Source organism: Wyeomyia smithii, chromosome 2 (genome assembly GCF_029784165.1).
Source record: "Wyeomyia smithii strain HCP4-BCI-WySm-NY-G18 chromosome 2, ASM2978416v1, whole genome shotgun sequence".
NCBI lineage: Eukaryota > Metazoa > Arthropoda > Insecta > Diptera > Culicidae > Wyeomyia > Wyeomyia smithii.
This window is the reverse complement of record NC_073695.1, coordinates 100,694,083-100,714,739: the sequence shown is the minus strand read 5'-3', so window position 1 is coordinate 100,714,739 and position 20,657 is coordinate 100,694,083. Positions and strand designations below refer to the sequence as shown.

The window sequence follows — 20,657 nt, the reverse complement described above, 5'->3', positions numbered from 1 at the left end:
CTCACAACCAAGCTTGTGAGAGAGCTTTTGTTAATATATTATATTACTCATGTATCTCTGAAGTGTGCCACTCAACAATTAATCAAATGTTGAATTCGCAAGTTTTGAACACTTGCACATAGATTACAAAAAAAAAGCAGATTCAAACGAGGTCTATTGTTCAAGGACTACGCGTTATTTTATCAGCTTCCCACTAAGAAATCCTGCAAGTTTCCAGGAAATTCAAGATTAATTAAATTGGACTGGGATTAGGAGTGAAATTAAGGTTGAAATTTGGATTGCGTTTGGGACTAGGATTGTTATTGTTAGCTAGACATGCTTGAAAATAAAATTCGCTTATTTTTTCCAGTATTCAATATGAATATATGAATATATTTTATTCTATATGAATAAATACGTTGTTATATGCTGTTTTCTTTATCAACATTTTGTAAAAGACGCAAAGGGCTGCCAGCGTCCTCTCTGAATTTAAAGAGACTTTGTGAGTGTGGGTAGGCCTTACTTTCATTACTTTCAAGCAATTTCATTGAATACTTCATCGTTCAAAAATTTATCTAGAATAACATATAAAAAGAACTGAAGAACTTTGAAAAAAATCGCAAACAAGCGACAGAGAAAAGTTATCAGAGGATGAATTAAATAAATTGTTTGAATTTTCATTTTATAATATTTGAAAAAATCAATCGGACATAGCAAATAATTGATTTTATAAATGATTATAAAGGCTAACTCAGATTTCTGTAAATTTAAGTTTTTTATATGGACTAATTAGTTGCTCAAGGGTCTTCTAAAAAATTTAAATGGGTAAAATGGGTTTAGGTATAACCTAGTATAAAAAATTTTCAAACAAAACCAATTTCAAGTTCAACATTGCCATACGCTGAAAATATTCCATGAACACAAAAAAATATGCTGAAATTTATTTTTTCCTAGATAGTGCCCTAAATGCAGCTAAATTAACTATACAGTCAAACCTGTTTTTGTGCGAGGGATAGGTACCGTACAAAATATATCGCACAAAAGAAACATATTTTAAACTTCATGTGTAGCTATAAAACAATGTTTTCACAACAATATTTAAAAAATCTGTGAATGAGGGCCGCATAAAAATAAATTCAGTTGAAAATAATTCGAAGCTTAATTATTTTGATTAAAAAAATACCTATGAGAACATTTTTGAACATCTGATTGATAAACGTAACTTTTTTAAACATACTTATATTTCCAACCGCTCTCCTTCGTAGGCTAGTAATACGTGACTTTGCCTTCGTAAAACTGGCTCAAATAGCAATTGGCCTTCGCAATACTTATGTAACTAGTGAACATTCATTTTGAGGATCGAAAAAACTGAACAGCTGAAAATCACGTCGGATGTGGTCCTTTTTCAAATACCGCCCAGGAAAAATTCACACAAATAAAAAAACTGCATAAAAAAAATCCCACAAAATAAAATTCGCACAAAAAAAACGTCGCGCAAAAACAGGTTTGACTGTATTTTTATTTTTCAATTAGTTTTTGTTAAAAACAAGCCTTTTTCAGTGTGAATCTCTATTTCTTTTTTTTTGTAGTTTAAAATAAAAGTCTCAGTCCAGTCGAAAGTTTCACTTAGAAAATACAGGGGGGACGCGCCATCTTATTTCCACTATACTTTTTATCGACTGTTAGTTTACTTGGAGGAGTTTCTTTCGGCTTCGCAGTCTTCAAAATGTAAAAAGAAAACAATATTTTTCTCTTACACCGACGTATCGAATAATATACATTTTTTATCAAGACTCGAGAGGACCATTTCCCTGTGAAGTGGTTCTTCGTTTCTTTTCACATTTTAAAGACTGCGAAGCCGAAAGAAACTCCTCTTAGAAAATATAATAAAATTTGACGGTAAATTGGACAACTAGAAGAGTTGAGATGAATAAAGGTGTTGATATGTAGATGAGAGCAACTATCCTATCAGTCTATAAAAATAGGTTAAAATGTTCAAATGTTAGTCTAGATTATTTTTCTAAAAAGAGTATGCAAAGTTGGCTATGTTTTGTAAGGCCTTCACACTCATAAAGTTTCGTTGTGTCCGGAGACTGCACCCATTCGAATTCGTTTTTCGCTTCACTATTTATTCCTTCTTTTCCATCACCCAAATAATTTATTCTATGCATATAACTACTAAATCTTTGTTCGTTATTCGTTAATTATTAATTGTTAATTGTTAATTGTTTATCTCCGCCTGTTACGGTTCTCTTGGTTCAGTTTAGCCTTTACGAATAGACTTGAATTATTGAGAACTGTAGCAGAGGGTCCAAAGCCCCTGTAAAAGAGGATGGTTGCAACAGCTCTTAACCATGGCTGTTGCGTAAAATCCAATGGTTAAAACCCCTAAGCTAAGGTGTTATGCGACCCGTGCCGATGGATGACGTGGTGGGGGGGGGGGTTTAAGAAATACCCAGCCTCTAACGGAGCCTGTGGAGTACCAGGGCACCCTTCACAGTGATTAGCCCTTACTGCAGCGGACTCTTCTTTACCCAGCGACTCGTGGGAATTTTATGAAAGACAAAACTTCACAAAATTCGGACACCGGCAGCCTTTCTTTGCCGGAACCCATGGACTCATCGGAGCGTAGTCCAATAAAAACAAACGCACCGGGCAGAATGGAGGAGATGAAACATGAGGATGATTTCACCCTCGACAGCGAATCGCTGGACGGAGGACCATCTGCTTCATCCTTAATCCTACTTTCTCCACAAGGGAATGACGAAAGTCAAATGGACTTAGTTCCCGGTCCACAGACAAGGCCCGATGACGAAGGGAAACCTGAATCATCGGCACCCCTTGTCAAGCGACTTTCAAATGCGCAAAGGCGGCGACTGAGCAAAAATCTTCGCTCCGGTCTCTCGTACGAAGAAGCCAGGAAGCTGACCCTCCTTCCGACAGAGCAGCCTGCTCAATCGAACTAAGTCGCCGTCAAGCGACAGCGGTCGGACGACTTGGTGTCCCCAAATACCAGTACTAAGTGTCCACAGCCTAAAAAACTGCGGAACGGCACTGGTTTGGGGTCATCGGGTTCGAAGCCGCTCCCGACGGCCACCAAGTTTAACGGTTGCCATCTAAAAAATAGCTTCCTGCAACTTGCCTGTGCCGACAACGACACAGTGCAGTGGTTGGAAAGGGAGGTACCTTCTCTCGTACCATGGGAGGGAGCACAACTTCGTGTATACCACATGAAGGATCTGCCGAAGGCCAGACGCTATGTCGGTTACTTCGCGGACAGTGCGAACTCTCCGGACGAGAAGATTCTTCGTTCACTCCAGAATCAGAACGACCATCTCTCTACCAAAATGTGGCGAGTCTGTAACCGCAAATTGGTTAAGACCTTGGTCGAACTAGTTCTGGATATTGACGAAGAATCGGCCAAACTCGTTAAGAGTAGAAATAATGAACTGCACTACGGTTTCGGCAAAGCACGCATCCGAAAGATAAGCGGAAGGCCGAACGTCACAGACAGGAAAGACTCCGTCGCAATGTCAGGGAAGGTACGTGCGGGTAACTCCTCCGGGAATACTCTGTCACCACCCAGGCAAAGCGATCCTGCGAATGGGCTAAAGGTTCGCGTGGGAAACTCCTCCGGGAGTGCCCCACAACCACCCAAACGCAACCCTGCGGTTGGGGAGGTACGCGCAGGATGCTCCCCCGTGAGAGGCCTGTCACCACCCAAACAACGCAACCCCGCGGCTGCTCGGACGGTTCCGCCGAAGACTCGCAAGAGTGTGAAGCATCAACCACCGAGCAGTCGCACCCCCCGGAGTCAAAAACCGCCACAGTGTGCGCGACGACCTTCTGTTGCCAATCGACTGCTGCAACCGAAGCCGAACAGTGAGGAAGAGCAACTTCCATCAACCATCCAAACCGCTGTTGGCAGCCGTCAGCCGATACCAGGATCATCTTCCGATCCGGACAAAGCCGGCAACTTCACTGCAAAGTGAGCAGCCTTCGCTGCGTGCAAGCGAATCTCCATCACGCAAAAGGCGCCTCGGGTGTACTTTGCAGGAGATTCGCCAAAGAGCAGCTAGCGGCTGCATTCATCCAGGAGCCGTGGATCAACGAATCCAAAGTTCTAGGACTTAACGCTCCTAACGGTAGGTTAATCTACTGTGACACGCAATCCAAACCAAGGACTTCAATTCTGCTAAATAGAGAACTAAAATTTTTACCTATTACAGAATTTATCCAACGCGACGTCGTTGCCGTCACGGTTGAAGTACCGACAACCAGACATGCGAAAATCGGTATATTCTCGGACAGTCAAGCAGCACTACTAGCACTTAAGTCCGTCAAATGCGCTTCCAAACTTGTTTGGGAATGCATTGAAACTCTACGGGAACTTTCCCGAAAGAATTCAGTTTTTCTGTTTAGGGTGCCCGGACACTGTCGAGTCGAGGGTAATAAACACGCTGACTACCTAGCAAGACAGGGATAAGCTCAGCGGTTTATTGGCCCCGAGCCGTTTCTGTGTACGTCCATTTCCGCTATCAAAAGCGAACTACTAACTTGGGAAGGGCTAGAAATAGTATCCCAATGGCAACAGGCACAGGGTTGTAGACAAGCTAAACAGTTTATCTATCCGAACCCTGGAACCGCCAGAAAGCTACTTAGTCTAAATCGTAGTGACCTACGGATAATCACGGGACTCCTCACTGGACACTGTCCCGCTTTTTATCATTTAAAGAAAATCGGCGTAGTGTTGAACGACACCTGCCGATTCTGCAAATCTGAACCAGAGAGTTCAGAGCATTTGCTTTGCTCTTGCGAAGCTCTTGCTTCCTCTAGGTACAACTTCTTAGGAAGCTACCTTTCAACTCCACACCAAGTGTGGAGCTCTAATCCCAAACAGGTAATTAGTTTCATCAACTATGTTGTACCTAATAAGGGTACAGGTTTACAACAAAACAGTTCTACTCCATCAATGAGTACGAGCAATCCGTAACCTGTGCACAGCAATCGGGGCCCGCTACAAAAGACAATCAGCAAGAATGTCGCAGTGGCATTTCAGTACCCAGTGCCCTTCAGGCATACAGAAGAAATTGTTGATTGTTAATTGCTAATTGTTAATTGTTAATTGTTAATTGTTAATTGTTAATTGATAATTGTTAACTGTTAATTGTTAATTGATAATTGTTAATTGTTAATTGTTAATTGATAATTGTTAACTGTTAATTGTTAATTGTTAATTGTTAATTGTTAATTGTTACTTGTTACTTGTTAGTTGTTAGTTGTTAATTGTTAATTGCTAATCATTATTTGTTAATCGTTATTCTTTATTCGTTTTTCGTTATTCGTTATTCGTTATTCGTTATTCGTTATTCGTTATTTGTTATTCGTTATTCGTTATTCGTTATTCGTTATTCGTTATTCGTTATTCGTTATTCGTTATTCGTTATTCGTTATTCGTTATTCGTTATTCGTTATTCGTTATTCGTTATTCGTTATTCGTTATTCGTTATTCGTTATTCGTTATTCGTTATTCGTTATTCGTTATTCGTTATTCGTTATTCGTTATTCGTTATTCGTTATTCGTTATTGTTATTGTTATTGTTATTGTTATTGTTATTGTTATTGTTATTGTTATTGTTATGGTTTTTAGTAATATTGGTGTTGTTATTTCTGGATTTTTTACCAAAAATATTGTCATAACCTAAAGTTTCTTCTGGTCGATTGATTTTTTTTTATTTGACATGGATTTGCTTAGATCCCTAATGAGGTATATTGTAGTAGATGTTAAAGTTCAAACTACTTAAAGAAAAATGACAATTGAAATTCAAAACTGATCGTCGAAACAATTGCTAAGTCCCATAACTTTTAATCAGTATCAATAGCTTTTAATTTTGAATACCCTGGGAGCTCTAAGAGTGATTCCGTAGATGCAATATGAGTGAAACAATGAAACTATTCTCGTTCCACTAATATATTGACAAGTTTCTATGGTAAATGTTTTGCGAGACTGAAATGCGTTTAAATATTCTTAATTGGATGTGAAGTGAAAATAAAAACTAAACCTTTTTTAAGTTCATTTCCCGTCACGTTTTCGTCTCTCTGAAATTATTTGAATACGATCATCTGTATGCATCCCATTCATACATTTTTCATGTCATTGAATTCGGTGTTTGAATCACTTTTGCGACAACTTCTACGCATTTTCACAAATCGCTAATGCTTACAATGTTTTGTGTTACGCTTATTACTGGTGTTGGTGTTAGAATTTAAATTTCTATTTATCTACAAATTTTGCATTCACAGAAAAATAATCGTCCCAAAATTGCACTTTTCATTCAATATTCAATACAATACTAGTCCTTTGATCTACCCACCTGTTGTTGATTATGCATGAAGAAGGCTCTGTGGATAAACTCACGTTCACTAAGAATCCGATAAATCAAGCAAACAAAATCGACCTGCTTATATAATTCGAATTGAAATTAATTCAATACGAAATCTTTATCACTGCACACTGATTCGACTAATTAGCTCAAAACCACCCAGCGGCCGGTTTCTGTGCATCAGCTCAATCAACACCTCAATAAACAACTGTTGATTCCAGATCGGGAAAATTGTCGAAAAATTCACACCACGCGAAATTCACGTCGTTACCAAGCTTCAATGCCAAAAAAACGGTAATAAAGAACTGAGTACTGCTCGTAGATTGGCGGGGGGAAAACTAGCCGGATATCAACTTGCAGTAGCAGCAGCAGCAAAATGAAACAAAACAGAACCAGCAGCAAACTGAAACTGTTTGAATGCGCTTCTCTCTAAACTGTTTCGCCGCAGGTTAACTCACACACTTTTCGCTCGGAAGGTTTGAGCTAACCTGTTTCAATTCCACTGAAATTGATCATCGTCATTAGCATCGAGCTATCTTTGTGAATTCAACCTCAAACGGAAGCTACTTTACAGGTGCTACAATCGATGTTCATCTATCGCATCTCCATAGAGATTATGTATGAATACTAAAATGCGCTGATTTGACGTTTTTTCACGCGTATTTACTTCAACTTATCGGGATAGAATGCAAGCCTAAAATCAGTGATTCCCAGTAGGTACACGATGCAGTCGCTGAAATAGTTGATAAATATCGGAATTATTCTGACCACAGACTTAATGATACCCGAGCAAAAAATTACTGCTACAATAGCGGTGACACAATAATCAACGGAATATCGACAATGAACTTCGATACAAAAACGAACCGAAAAAAAATTCAGTGTCGGATCACTGATAATTGATCTTGAATCTCTTGAACCAAAACAAAAAAGCATCTGTCTGTCAGGTATCTAAATTCTACACCAGCGTTATCAATCGATTGTGTCGAAGCCAGTATCGCGTTTACCTCCTCTTATCCCGCGGGGCAGCAAATTACTCGCTTTCAGATATTGATCTCATCGCACACTAACTCAAGAACTGCGCGTGAACAAAACCCCTTGCGAGATAACTGCAGCCCTCATGGGAGAGTATAAACCTACGAACAAGCAATAAAAATTTATGTTTATTAGATGTGCAATAATAGTAAACATCCATACGTTCGTTTAAAAGATCGCGCATATATAATTCCAGCAATTAACCCGGTGCAAATGAAATGCGACTAGTGTCTGCTCCGTTAACGTTGTGTCTAGTAGTATTACAACGGGTGGTTATTATATTTATAGTGACTGCTGGAGAATTTACAATCGCTCGGTGATGGGCAGGCCGTAGGTAGGGAGAGGGGTAATGATGCAGCTTTTGTGCTGCATCAGTCAATCACTCAATCCGTACATCTGACTGAAGCATTATTCGGTCAAACTTGTCTGCTGCATTAAGTTGCGCAGCTTGAAGGGAACTGCGTCTAAACTCCTCAACATAACTGGATGGGATGCAAATTATGACAGACGGACGGTTAGTTGTCGTCATCGAGAGCTGTCGTTTGGAAAGGGCATCTTCTATCATAGTAATCCCTATGCGCCACACTACTGCACCACTGACGGGGGCCCGCGGGAGATTGGTATTTAAAGTCGACCTTTCCACCAGTGCAATCGATAACCTATCATTGTAAATGCTAATTGATTAATTGTAGCCTACACTATAGATGATTAACACTCTCGCTCTAACAAGAGATGAACAATTTGCATCGCTTGAAACCAGAAGGTTGGAAACATAATAGCTTCGGCATTATCATTTAAACATAGAAAAACAAATGAAAGGGAGCAGCGCCGCTGCTACAATAATGGTTTATTTTGTAACTATTTCGAAGGCGTTTTTTTCTAAATCGATAGAAAACAAAAAAATAAAATTCAAAATACTTCAGCGCTATGTACCATTATCAGGGTTTTCCTATTTCTTTCATGGGGGTTAACCCATTATGAACCGGACCTAGATCCTGATTTTTCTTCAACGTGACTTCCATCATGCAGACTTGTATTGTTCTTATCAAGAAATAAATGATGAAGTTTCTTCGACTTTTTGATGCTCTAGGCCTGACGATAATAGGACGAACCTGACAGTAATGACAAATTCAAAAAAAATAGATCAATAAAAAATTCAAGAATTGCTTAACATACAACTTTTTGACGTGGGGCTACGTCTTTGTTTTCTATACTGGTATGCATTCTGTAAAATTGGAAATGAAACTGGCAAATGTTGCGTCAGATTTCAAACGATAATAACAGCATAACCACATGATGGATAGCAACCCATGTGTTGTTAGATAGATAAAATGTTGAACAAATTTATAAAACGCTAGTTATCATTATTTTTTCATTGCAAAGCAGTAAAAATCAATAAAAAGTGTCAAGGACAAATTTACGCGAACGATAAACCAATCACATGCGAGCATTCCTAGCACAGACGACAGGAATAGACACCAACCATTCCGTGATATTCTCTGTTTCAGTATCCAAAAAAAAAATTGACAGATTCTCCCCGTCCCCATAGGTCAATTTATGTTTGCTTCCATAAACCTAGACTAATTTGGTGTCTCGAAGGTAAAGGTTTTTCAAAAAGTTTGAAACAACCTCTTTTCTAAACCTGCTGTTAGAGCGTAATAGAAAGTGTTATCTTGAAAGAAAACATGCTGGTAAAAGCAACAGTACCGTAGAGTATATGTGGAGCAAAGCGCCGCTAGTTTCTCGTCGTCTATCATTGCAGCGGGCACGGCTTCTGTTCAAGTGCAATCAAAATTGCACAATGCTGCTACTGATGGTGATTGAGAGTTTATCTCATGAATATGATTACCATAAATTACTCAACAAGAATTGAACATTTTTGCAACGGTTATAAGTTATTTTTATTTATTTTTTATCTTCGATATTCAATAAATAATCGTGACCGACATAATATCGAACGAGTAAGTTTCTAAAAGTACTAATTTATAGAAGAGTAAGAGCCGGCGAGTGCTTGTGAATTTTTTGTCCATTTACTAGGATCTATTCAGAATCTTTTTTCAACGTTTTAACATTGTTAGAGAATTTTCAATTTTCAACTTTACAAATAAAATACTAAACTTATACAGTAATCACCCGATTATATCAGTATCCGATTTTATCTGCCCCCGATTTTATCACATTTTTCACCCGATTTTATCATCATAAAACATTTCATTAAAATGTCAGAGTGACCTGATTTTATATTACGCTTCAATATTTTAAATTTTTTTCATAATTCTGTGTAGAATAACATCATTCTGGATGTAGTTTACATTAAAAATTCAACCGATGCACAATGTTACATTTTGCCGTTTTCGTGCGAATAATTGAATAGTGCTACAAATGTTTATTATAACCGTATATTATGTTCGGAGAAGTTTCAAAATATTTGAAAACGCATCTTTTGATGTAGAAAGCTGGGTGATCATTCCTCCTGAAAGTGAGATAGAATATTTACTTTTTCATTAGATAAAGATAGACGCTTGGTGTCTCAGGCAAAGTATTAGGTGATCTCAAAACAAGAAACTTTACAGAAGACATCATGTCTCTATCTCTTACAAGTTGCAAGCAACATAAAGTTTTCTATGAGAAGGCATCAAAAATCGTAATTTACATTTTAGAATTTTTCTGGTCGCAATATGTGAGAGATATCAGCATGCTGTCTTCAGCAAAGTTTAATGTTGTGAGAACGTCTAATATTTTGCTGATGGTACTGCGCTACAAAAAGCAAGTACACTAAAGTCGCCTTTTACGCGGGGGATACATGTCGCGTAAAAAAAACTGCGTAAGAAAAACCGCGTCAATTCCGGAATCCGCGTAAAAAAACCGCGTAAATTCCAGGATCTGCGTAAATTCCGGAATCCGCGTAAATAAAACCAGCGTTTATTCTGCATTTCGAGTGAAGGGAAAGGAAATCCGCGCAAAAAAAATACCACGTAAAAAAACCGCGTAAATTCCGGAATCCGCGTGAAAAAACCGCGTAAATTCCGGAATCCGCGTAAAAAAACCGCGTAAATTCCGGAATCCGCGTAAAAAAGCCGCGTAAAAAAACGCGTAAAACCCGACCTTAGTGTAATTCATTTTACCAATTCAAGCAAAAACATGAACGAATAAAAAACTCAATTATAATTTATTTGCAACTTTACATCGATTTTCATACGTTTTTTTATTTTTTTTTTATTATTCTTATCAACAATAATAAAAGAAGGCCCAGACGCAGAAAGCATAACGGGGCCGAAAATTCTGTTGGAGTAGGGAAAAGCCTGCTTGAGTAGAATCTATATGGTTATTCCTCCTCAAATAGGCATAAAAACCCTCTCATCTTTTCAAACAAATAAATACAATTTTAGATATATAACAAATCAAAATTTAAAACTAGGATATATAATTGATCTTGAAGAATCCTTTATAATTTTTGCAGTTTCTACAGTCCGAGAAAAATTCTGGTGCGTCTTAATGTTTATTTCAGTATATATACACAATCTGAAAAAAAAAAAACAAAAAATGTACTAAATAGGCACATCAATGGATTTAAGGAAGTAATACAGGAGATACATGTAGGGAAAATCAAAATTAGCTAAGATATCACGAACTGGAACATTTAGTTGTTTATTCCGAGCCCTATACGACGAAGGTGAGCATTGAACCAATAATGATTGGACATAAGCTGAGACATCACACAAATGAAATCCCGACTTATGTCCAATTTTTTAAACCAAGGTCTCAAAGAAACTTTAGGAATGATAGAATGTAACCATCTTCCTAAATCTCTATTATCCCAAGCGTTTTGCCAGTTAGTTAGCGACTGCTGACGTATAGTACCAAAAAATTCATTGAATTCAATAGGCCTTTCATAAATATCACCATGTATTGTACCCATTTTAGCCAATGAATCTGCCATCTCATTGCCCGCAATTGAAGAATGAGAAGGGATCCACACTAACGTAATCTGGGATGAAATTTCGGATAAAGTATTTAAATGACAACGAATTTTATTTAAGAAATACGAAGAATGCTTCATACTTTTTATCGAACGAAGAGCTTCAATAGCACTGAGGCTGTCCATGAAGATGAAGTAATTATCCACAGGCATGTTTTCAATAACACTTAATGTGTATTGAATAGCAGCCAATTCTGCGACATAAACAGAAGCAGGACTTTCGAGTTTATAAGCGACAGAAAAATTATTGTTATAAACCCCGAAACCGGTAGATCCATTGAGAAAAGATCCATCAGTATAGAACGCGCTATTACAATTTATATTTTGATATTTATCAAGAAATATATTTGGAATCTGCTGAATATGTAGTTTATCAGGAGATCTACGAATCTCGTTTAACATAGTTGTATCAAAATATAAGGTAGAATTGAAATTGTTTAATGGGTAAATGTCGTATGATGAAACAGGTGAAGGGTTAATATTTTGAGACATGTAATTACAGTATATACAGTCGTAAAACGAGTTTGAGATTGAAGTTCAACAAGTCTTTCAAAATTACTTATTATTAAAGGATTTAAAATTTCACTTCTCACAAGAATACGAGAAGTAAGAATCCAGAAGCGTTCTTTTAATGGGAGAACGCCCGCTAATACTTCTAAACTCATTGTATGAGTTGAGAACATACAACCTAAAGCAATGCGCAAACAACGGTACTGTATTCGCTCAAGTTTTATGATATGAGTTTTTGCGGCAGAACAAAAACAAAAACATCCGTATTCAATCACTGATAAAATTGTAGTTTGATAAAGTTTGATAAGATCTCCTGGGCTCCCCACCATGATCCAGTCACTGTGCGCAAAAAATTAATTCTTTGTTGGCATTTTTGAATTTAATATCGAACATGACTTCTCCAAGTGCATTTTGAGTCAAACCAAACACCAAGATATTTATAAACTAAACCCTGAGCAATCGGTTCACCCATTAGCATAAGTTGGAGTTGAGCTGGCTCATGTTTTCTAGAAAAAACTGAACTCAGTTTTCTCAACCGAAAATTTCATACCTAACTGAACGGCCCAAGTAAATAAATTGTCCAATGTATCTTGTAAATGTCTTTGTAAATCGGAAGCTTTAGGACCTGTGACAGAAACTACACTATCATCTGCAAACTGTCTAATAGTGCATGAATTTACTAAACAATCATCAATATCATTTACATAAAAATTATATAGCAGTGGACTTAAACATGAGCCCTGTGGAAGACCCATGTAGCTAATTCTAAACGCTGATAAACTACCATGAGAAAAATGCATAGGTTTTTCTGATAATAAATTATGTAAAAAATTATTGAACTTAGGAGAAAGTCCTTTTTGAGAAAGTTTATTTGAAAGAATATCTATAGAAACAGAATCAAAGGCTCCTTTAATATCTAAGAATACAGAAGCCATTTGTTCTTTACGAGCAAACGCAATCTGAATTTCTGTTGAAAGTAATGCAAGACAATCGTTTGTTCCTTTCGTTCTACGGAAACCAAACTGCGTATGTGACAATAAATTATTACTTTCAACCCAATGGTCTAAGCGGTACAAAATCATTTTTTCAAATAATTTTCGAATACATGAAAGCATTGCAATTGGACGATATGAATTATGGTTAAAAGCAGGTTTTCCAGGTTTTTGAATAGCAATCACCTTTACTTGTCTCCAATCAAGTGGAATAACGTTTAGCTCGAAAAACTTATTGTATAAATCTAACAAAAGTCTTTTAGCATTGTCAGGTAGATTCTTTAACAAATTAAATTTAATTTTATCCAAACCAGGTGCATTATTATTGCATGAAAAAAGAGCAATAGATAGTTCGGTAATTGAAAAAGGTGATTCCATCAGTGATTGTTGTGGAAACACATCACGAATAAATTTTGTGGGAACAGTGTCTGGACATACTTTTTTCGCAAAATTCAATATCCATTGGTTCGAATATTCTTCACTTTCATTAGTTACAATTCGATTTCTCATTCTCCTAGCCGTATTCCAAAGAGAACTCATAGATGTTTCTCTTGAAAGCGAATCAACGAATCGACGCCAATAACCACGTTTTTTTGCTTTGATCAAATTTTTAAATTTGGATTCAAGCATCGCGTATCGTACAAAGTCTTCGATCTTTCCTTTCCTTCGAAAAACTTTAAAGGCATTAGATTTTTCCAAGTGAATTTTTGAACACTCTTTGTCCCACCAAGGAGTAGGAGATCGTCTTTTAGTTGAAACACCAGGGTAATTTTTTTTTTGGGCAAATATTGCAGAATTCAAAATTAAGCCAGCAAATAAATCATATTTTTCAAGTAGTGGAAGCTCTTGTAGTGACTCTAAAGCTTTTGAAATTTTTTCTCTATAAACTTCCCAATTAATATTTAATGTAAGGTCATACGGAATGTCGATTGGTCGAGTACTGTTTGTCCCACAGTTGATTGAAATCAAATTTGGTAAATGATCACTACCATGAGGATCAAGAATGACTTTCCACGTGCAATCAAATCGTAATGATGTTGAGCATAATGATAAATCCAAAGCGCTTGGACGAGCCGGAGGCTTAGGGATACGTGTCATATCTCCATTACGTTTTTTATTTATTTAGGTTTGTTCAGAAAAGTTTTAGGCAACTGAATTATCTATCTAAAAAAATGTTTAAAAAAAAAATAGTGATGATCGATTTTTTATAGTCACTATTTGTTTTTGATTTTTTTTTTAGTACAGGATCTCAAATTGATTTTTTTGAATATTTTCATAAAAGCTCAGACAGTTTTCTCAAATTCATCCCTTGACAGCTTTACTCTATCTTTTGTCATTATTCAGATATATCGATTTATAAAAAAACAACTGCAGCTTTTTTCATATGTTTGTACAGATAAATTTTCAAAAAAAAATTAAAATCACTGATTTTACGTATTTGGTTATTGATTTAACATCTTCAATGAAAAAAAAATTAAAAATTTCCCGATTTTATCACTTTCCCTATTTTATCACGCCAAAAATGATCAGGGTGAGATATAATCGGGTGATCACTGTATTAGTTGTCTTCGTAGTACAGTGAATGTAATTGTTGGCAAATGAAACAAACTTGTGAAGCAGAAAACAAAAATGAATCTTTTTAAACTTTAACTTCGTTATAATTGTTAAATGTTTGCACAAAAAAACACTACAGGCACAACATCACCAAGTGTAAGTGAAGTTCTTTCGAGTGTAATTAAATATAGTTTTGAAAAAAATAAAGGGGAAATTAAAATACGTAAATCATTGAACAAACGAATTTTTTGGTGTCTGTAATTACAGGAATTACAGTGTTTAGTCCCGCGTCACCATTTCATACAACGCTAGGGTTGTAAACCTTGTAGTATTTTCAAATCGTTTAATCCCTTGGTGCCAGAGGGTTCCCTCAATATGAATTAACCACAGTGATTTTCTCATTTTTACAATATTTTCACTTATTCACACATCCACACAACGAGAGATTCACACCGCTATCGGCGCGGTAAAAAGTTTTTGTCAGAGCATGCTGTATAAGGGATAGAATAGAATGGAATAGCTGGAAATATTGTACTCTGAATGCTCTTATTATTCGCCTTCACACAGTTCTGTCACTTTTTCCGAACTCTGGCCGGGTGCGACAAAAACAGTAAAAAATCGAACGTTCTACATAATTCGCACACATGCACATAAGACGGTCTCCATATAAAGAAGTGGCCAGAGTTACCAAAATGCGAATTTCATTTTTAGGAAGTTTTGAGCATATGATTTTATAGTTTTTGATCTATATTTTCATAATTTCTCAATGAAATCTCTATTTATGAAACGGTTCATGTTGAAAAACGCCTTCAAAGTTACCTCTTTCGAAAATGAAGGAAAACAGTTTTTCTGAACATTTTGAAATATATAAAATCTTACTAAATCTGTTATGGTATGTTTGCATAAAATTAAGAGCTTATTATAGTAGCTTCATAAAACAGGAAGAGTATTTGATTTTAACACTGCAGAGTCTGCCGCAGGCCACGTAGAAAATATTCGGAATTTTCATAATTTTGACCTTGAAAATCATCAAATGTAAGCACGTGTAAGCACAGCTCCTGATAGTGTGCCTGAGAGCCCTGTTTGTGCCCTTCAAGAATCAAGGCTAAGAGTTTGCGGAAAATTTGCGTTTTTGTAAAAAGAGATGATTAAAAGTTTTTCATATTTTCTACATATTTTGAATTTTTGAACGAATTATCAACGAAATTCTTCGTATATTACTCCAAATTGGTGCTGAATACATTGAGAATACGTAAAATTAGTAGAATTATTCGTTTGTATACCCTGAGAATTTTTTTTTATTGTTTCGAAAAATATTTAGATATGACTCATTTCACGTGGTTAACGCACAGCCCCTTATCACTAATGTTCTCATATGACAAAATCATCTACGGTAGAAAACTAACAATTTGACAACAAAAAAATAATTTTGGCCGTAAATCTTAATTTTCCGACCATTGTGACAATGTGATTCAATGTAAACCTACATGTTTTGTCCTTTGGCCAACTTATCTTTTGGTAACTGAGAAGCTAACGAAAACTGCTCCCTCAAACAATATTGTGAGTGAAAAAACAACTCTCCGGCTGAAATACTCCATGACTAAATGTGGTTAGTTTTTCGCTCTGTGTGAGAGAAAATCTAGTTCTCCAAGGCGTTTAACAGGTAGAGGAAAAAATATGAGCAAAAATCAAGAGAATGGATGAAGTTTGCTTCAAATTTGGGAGGTTTCATCATCAGTTGATTTCAAAAAATACCGAGGGATTCAGTTTCTGTTGCATCTCTACAAACTTAAGTAATCGAAATACTATCACATAAGGGCAAAGTTAGGTATGCAATGCAAGATATTGGAACCATGTAACTTGCAGCTTGCAATGAAAACCCATTTTTTTCCTGTTAGATTTTCATACAAAATAATTTTCTCCATTTAATAAAAGAAATAATACGTTATTTATATTTTACGGTCGCGATCACTGTTTCAAACATCAACGGATAGGCCGATTCGGTAATGTACAATAACTTTCTGCTTTTATGATGAATATATCAAAATGAACGTAATGTGAATGCTATCGACTGTGACGTGTATCTATTATTGCTTGGATTTTCGGCTCATCAGTCTTTAAGCTGAACTAAACGAAGTACTGCTTCTTTTCCTTCAACGTTTCGACAATATATTTTGTCTTTATCAAGAAGTCTACAAAAAACAAAGCAGAGATGTGTTTTCCCTATTTTAAAACCTTTCTCGTATGTCTGGTACTTACTAGAGCTTTTCGTTTTGTTTTCATTTGTAACTAATATAAAACATAATTATCTGTGGTCTGTTTGCGTTTATCACATAAAATGGTACTATTTTAAATAATTTTTGTCATTGATTAATCAAACAAAACTTGTACTCGGAAAAACCTTATTTATGGTCACAATTGTTAATCTTCTACTAGTGTGTTGTCGAAATTTTATCTAGACCAGATAGTCTGAGTGCGCATGATTGTCAGTTTCATGACGTCTATGAATTTTATGTTGTTTATTATTGTTTTTTACTGTGTTAAAGTTAAGTTCTATTTATGCAGGTGTGTTTAATAGAAAAAGAAGCAGTACTTCGTTTAGTTCAGCTTAAAGACTGATGAGCCGAATATCCAAGCAATAATATTATATCAAAATGTTTACTTACCCTTGAAGGTTAAAAAATTGAAAGTCATTCTCTAACTATGTTTTAACACAATAATGCCGCTCACGTACCATTGCGTCGCACGGCAAACATACTAACCTGAAAATAGTAAACGAGAAAAAAAAAGTATTAAAACAAAGTACGATACTGAATGTTCCTGGAATCCCTTCAAGCGACAATCAACCAAATGCTCCTTGGAAACTAATTGAAGCCCCAGCGAAACGGTTTCGCGGCGGGAAATTTATATAGAACAAAGTTTAATTAATCAGAACCAATCTTGGAGGTGGTTACGCCATCCCATTATACTATGAAGTGCACACGCATATACCGCGGTATATGCTTCGTTAAGTGGAACCCCCAAAAGAGCAGAAAATTTACCGTGAATTGACTTTCAATACAAACTCAGAATAAAAGGAAGAAGCTGTGGTGAAAAGTTTTGCCTTTCTTCCACACTCCAAACGTAAGTACATACTGGAGGAAGTTTTCATGAGTACACTCATACACACACACACACACACACACACACACACACGTTGTTTTAGGGCGGCACATATTCTGAAACAAACGGTCCAGGCTGGAAACAAAGCGAATTGATTTTCGACTTCTGAGGCTCGTAAAAATTAAATACATCACTTTTATAGTTTACCGAGAGCTCAGCAAAGCCAGCAGCGTTACTTCTTTAACGATGCTAAATTGTAACATTTACTTTGGGAATCTAGCTGCTGTGCAATCATGAAATAGTGCCACCCTCGAGTGTAAACATGCACTCCTTGATTGATTGCCCTTTGGCGTGTCTGAGAAATAACCCAGTCCTTCAGATAAAGAACCACCGGAACGAGTAAGTTATACATTGAGTGGTCGTGTGACTACTGCTTTATGGTACAACAATTTGAAACAAATTGAAGATTCAAATTATTTTCAATTAATTTCAAAAAAATCAGAACACTTTCTTATGTTTTATGTTTCAAACCGATCCTAATGCGTGTGTTCACAACCTTTACCTTTGGTGCAATATGTAAATATCACAATTTAATTTCTTGCGCCATTAATTCACAAGTTCCATCATTGGCGGTGCCAAAACACTGACACAGCAAAATGACCTTCCTAATAGAAATGTCCGGTGTTTCGATGTTCTGCAAATCTGCTAACAAGACATAAATTAGCGAATCGTTTTATTCCGCTAGATCCAGTGAAACCGTCACAGCAATCGAAGGAAGAATGCAGAACGAAAGACAGTGAGATTATCCTATAAACTGCTCGTCAGACTGTCTGGTGCAGGCCGCAACAAAGAAGGAAAATCGTCTTCTCATCTATGCTGCTACCGCTGCCGCAAATCCATGGAATCACAGGCAAGGTCGAAAAGGTTTTATTGCCACGGATCTCTGAGCGAGAGGTCGCAAGCAGCCATGGAGTGTCCGTCACAAGATAGATTACACAGTGCAACAAAAATTGATTTTTTTTCTGCCTTGGGTTTTATATATAATTTTCTTGTGTATTTTGATGCAAAATGAAGTTTCCCCGAGTCTGAACATATTTCAACTTGAGGGGCATTTTGAATTTTTAAGAAATCGGAAATTTTCCCACCATGCCAAAACCGGTTTCGTAGAATCACCGTTTTGAGCTCAGTTTCTGTCCGATTTAAGATCTGTTTTGTTTAAAAGATGGGTTAAAAGATGCTAATATGTGGACAAACTCTTGAACATCGAGAATTTCCGATTTCTCAAAAATTCAAAATGGCGCCATAGTTGCCCCTTAAGTTGAATTATGTTCAAACTCGGGGAAATTAATTTTCGCATCAAGCTTCATCAAAAAATCATACATAAAAGCCAAGGCAAAAAAATTGTTGTACTGTGTTAGATATTATAATGGTAATTCATTTTTGTTATTTACTGGTGTGTTTTTGATGTTACACGGCATGAAACAGTAAAACGAGATGCAATGAAAATGTCGCAAAACTAATTTGACTCGGATTAGGCACCAATCACAACCTCTGTGAGATTTAATGTCGCATAACAACAAATACACTGGTTGACAAAAGCGAAAAGATTGTACCCTTAAGCTCAAAATAGTTGCCCTAGAAAGAGTATAGCTTTTTAACCATTCCTGTAAAAATTAATGCCTCTAGACAGTGTAGAAATGCGACAACTTACATCAAAGTGTCCCATAGTAATTGCTCGCCGGGTTCGTCGCTACAGCGTTATTTTTACGAGAAAACTCATTAAGTTCTCTGGAAAAAAATTGGTGGCTAGGGGCATTAAAATTCAAAGGACTGGTTAAAAAGCTGTAATCTTTGAGTTTTTCCAGTTTAAGCCACACCTGTGTTGACCAGTGTTATAAAAGGGGATCTGGTAATTGTGCACTGCAAAAAAGAATGATGTATAGTTTTGAAGATCAAAGTAGAAAAAAAGGTTTATTCGAAAATATTCTCTGAAAAAATTGAAACGATAGCTCTCGGTGTTAGTTTTTCAGCTGCTGTGAAATAGCCTTACAATTTCCATCATCGTTATTATACTCCTTCCGTTTACATATAACGGAACACGAGAACTGCGTTCTGTGCTCTGTTACGTTGAATAGATTACTCAATAAATTAAAGGTGAGACACGCACGTGATGAAGAACAAAAAGGAACGGCACCACCGGATTGTATATTTTTATTGTTCTATAGTTTTTTCGGTTCCTAGTTCTGTTAAGCTAGACTCAACATGCGAATGAAGATGGTGGCAAATTATATCAACTCGCAATCCGCGAGTCACGCCCCAACACGACAAGCCTTCTTACGTTTCTCCTAGAAAAGCACAGCTATGACAGTGGAAACCGATTTTTATGGACCGAGAAATGTATACCGCTCGACTCAAGTCGTCAGAATTCATAGGTCCTAATAGGATGGTAATATGTATGTGTACCGCTCAACATTTCAACGCACTTCTGTCAGAAAAGGCTTGAGGCGACATCCATAAATTACGTAACGCAAAAAATCCAATTTTTGGACCCCCACCCATATGTAACGAAACATAACGCAAACGCCTATCCCCCCATAAAAATTACGTAACGCTGTAGAAGAATTTGCTTAATAAAAATGCTAGTTTTTTAAGGGTCTCTCCAGAGATTTTTCGTTACTTAACGCTGATCATACCTACCCCCTCCTCTATGTAACAAATCGTAACGCTCAAGGATACACCCCCTTACCCCTATGAGCGTTACGTAATTTATGGATGCCGCCTGACTAATTTCGAGTCTCTGTATACAAGTTGCTGAGGCTGACAATTACCAAATGAAAATTTTCAGGATTGGCGCGCTTGATTACAAAAAAACTACCTAAGCTATTTCACCACAGTTATCAAAAAAAATTTTTTGACGTAGAACTACGTCTCTCAGGAAGTTTGTCTACATTTGGGTGTAAAATGAAAATCTTAAAACGGAAAATGATATCTAATTTTGAAAACTAATAAGTCGGTTTTTTTTTCGTGTTGGGTATTTTCTTCACCGCGACCAATTTTTTTATATATTGTGACATATTCCTCCTTTTTTAATCTTGATAAGTCAGGATAACGTATCACTATTGG

The 20,657-nt window shown here is 36.5% G+C and overlaps 2 protein-coding genes across 3 annotated transcripts in view; both read right to left on the bottom strand.

The window, feature by feature from the left end:
- LOC129724685 (neurocalcin homolog) overlaps positions 1–20,657 on the bottom strand; it is a 324,802-nt gene that overhangs the window by 264,143 nt on the left and 40,002 nt on the right. The gene's annotated exons all lie outside the window — the stretch shown is intronic.
- Positions 1–20,657, bottom strand: part of LOC129724684 (neuronal calcium sensor 2) — a 273,798-nt gene that overhangs the window by 225,997 nt on the left and 27,144 nt on the right. The window contains exon 1 of one of the 2 annotated variants that reach the window (XM_055679780.1): positions 6,354–6,660. The exons of the other annotated variant lie outside the window; for it this stretch is intronic. Within the exon in view, the coding sequence (XP_055535755.1) occupies positions 6,354–6,371 (18 nt within the window). The 5' untranslated portion in view covers positions 6,372–6,660. Of the gene's footprint in view, positions 1–6,353; positions 6,661–20,657 lie in introns of those variants that run through there. 2 annotated transcript variants of the gene reach the window in all.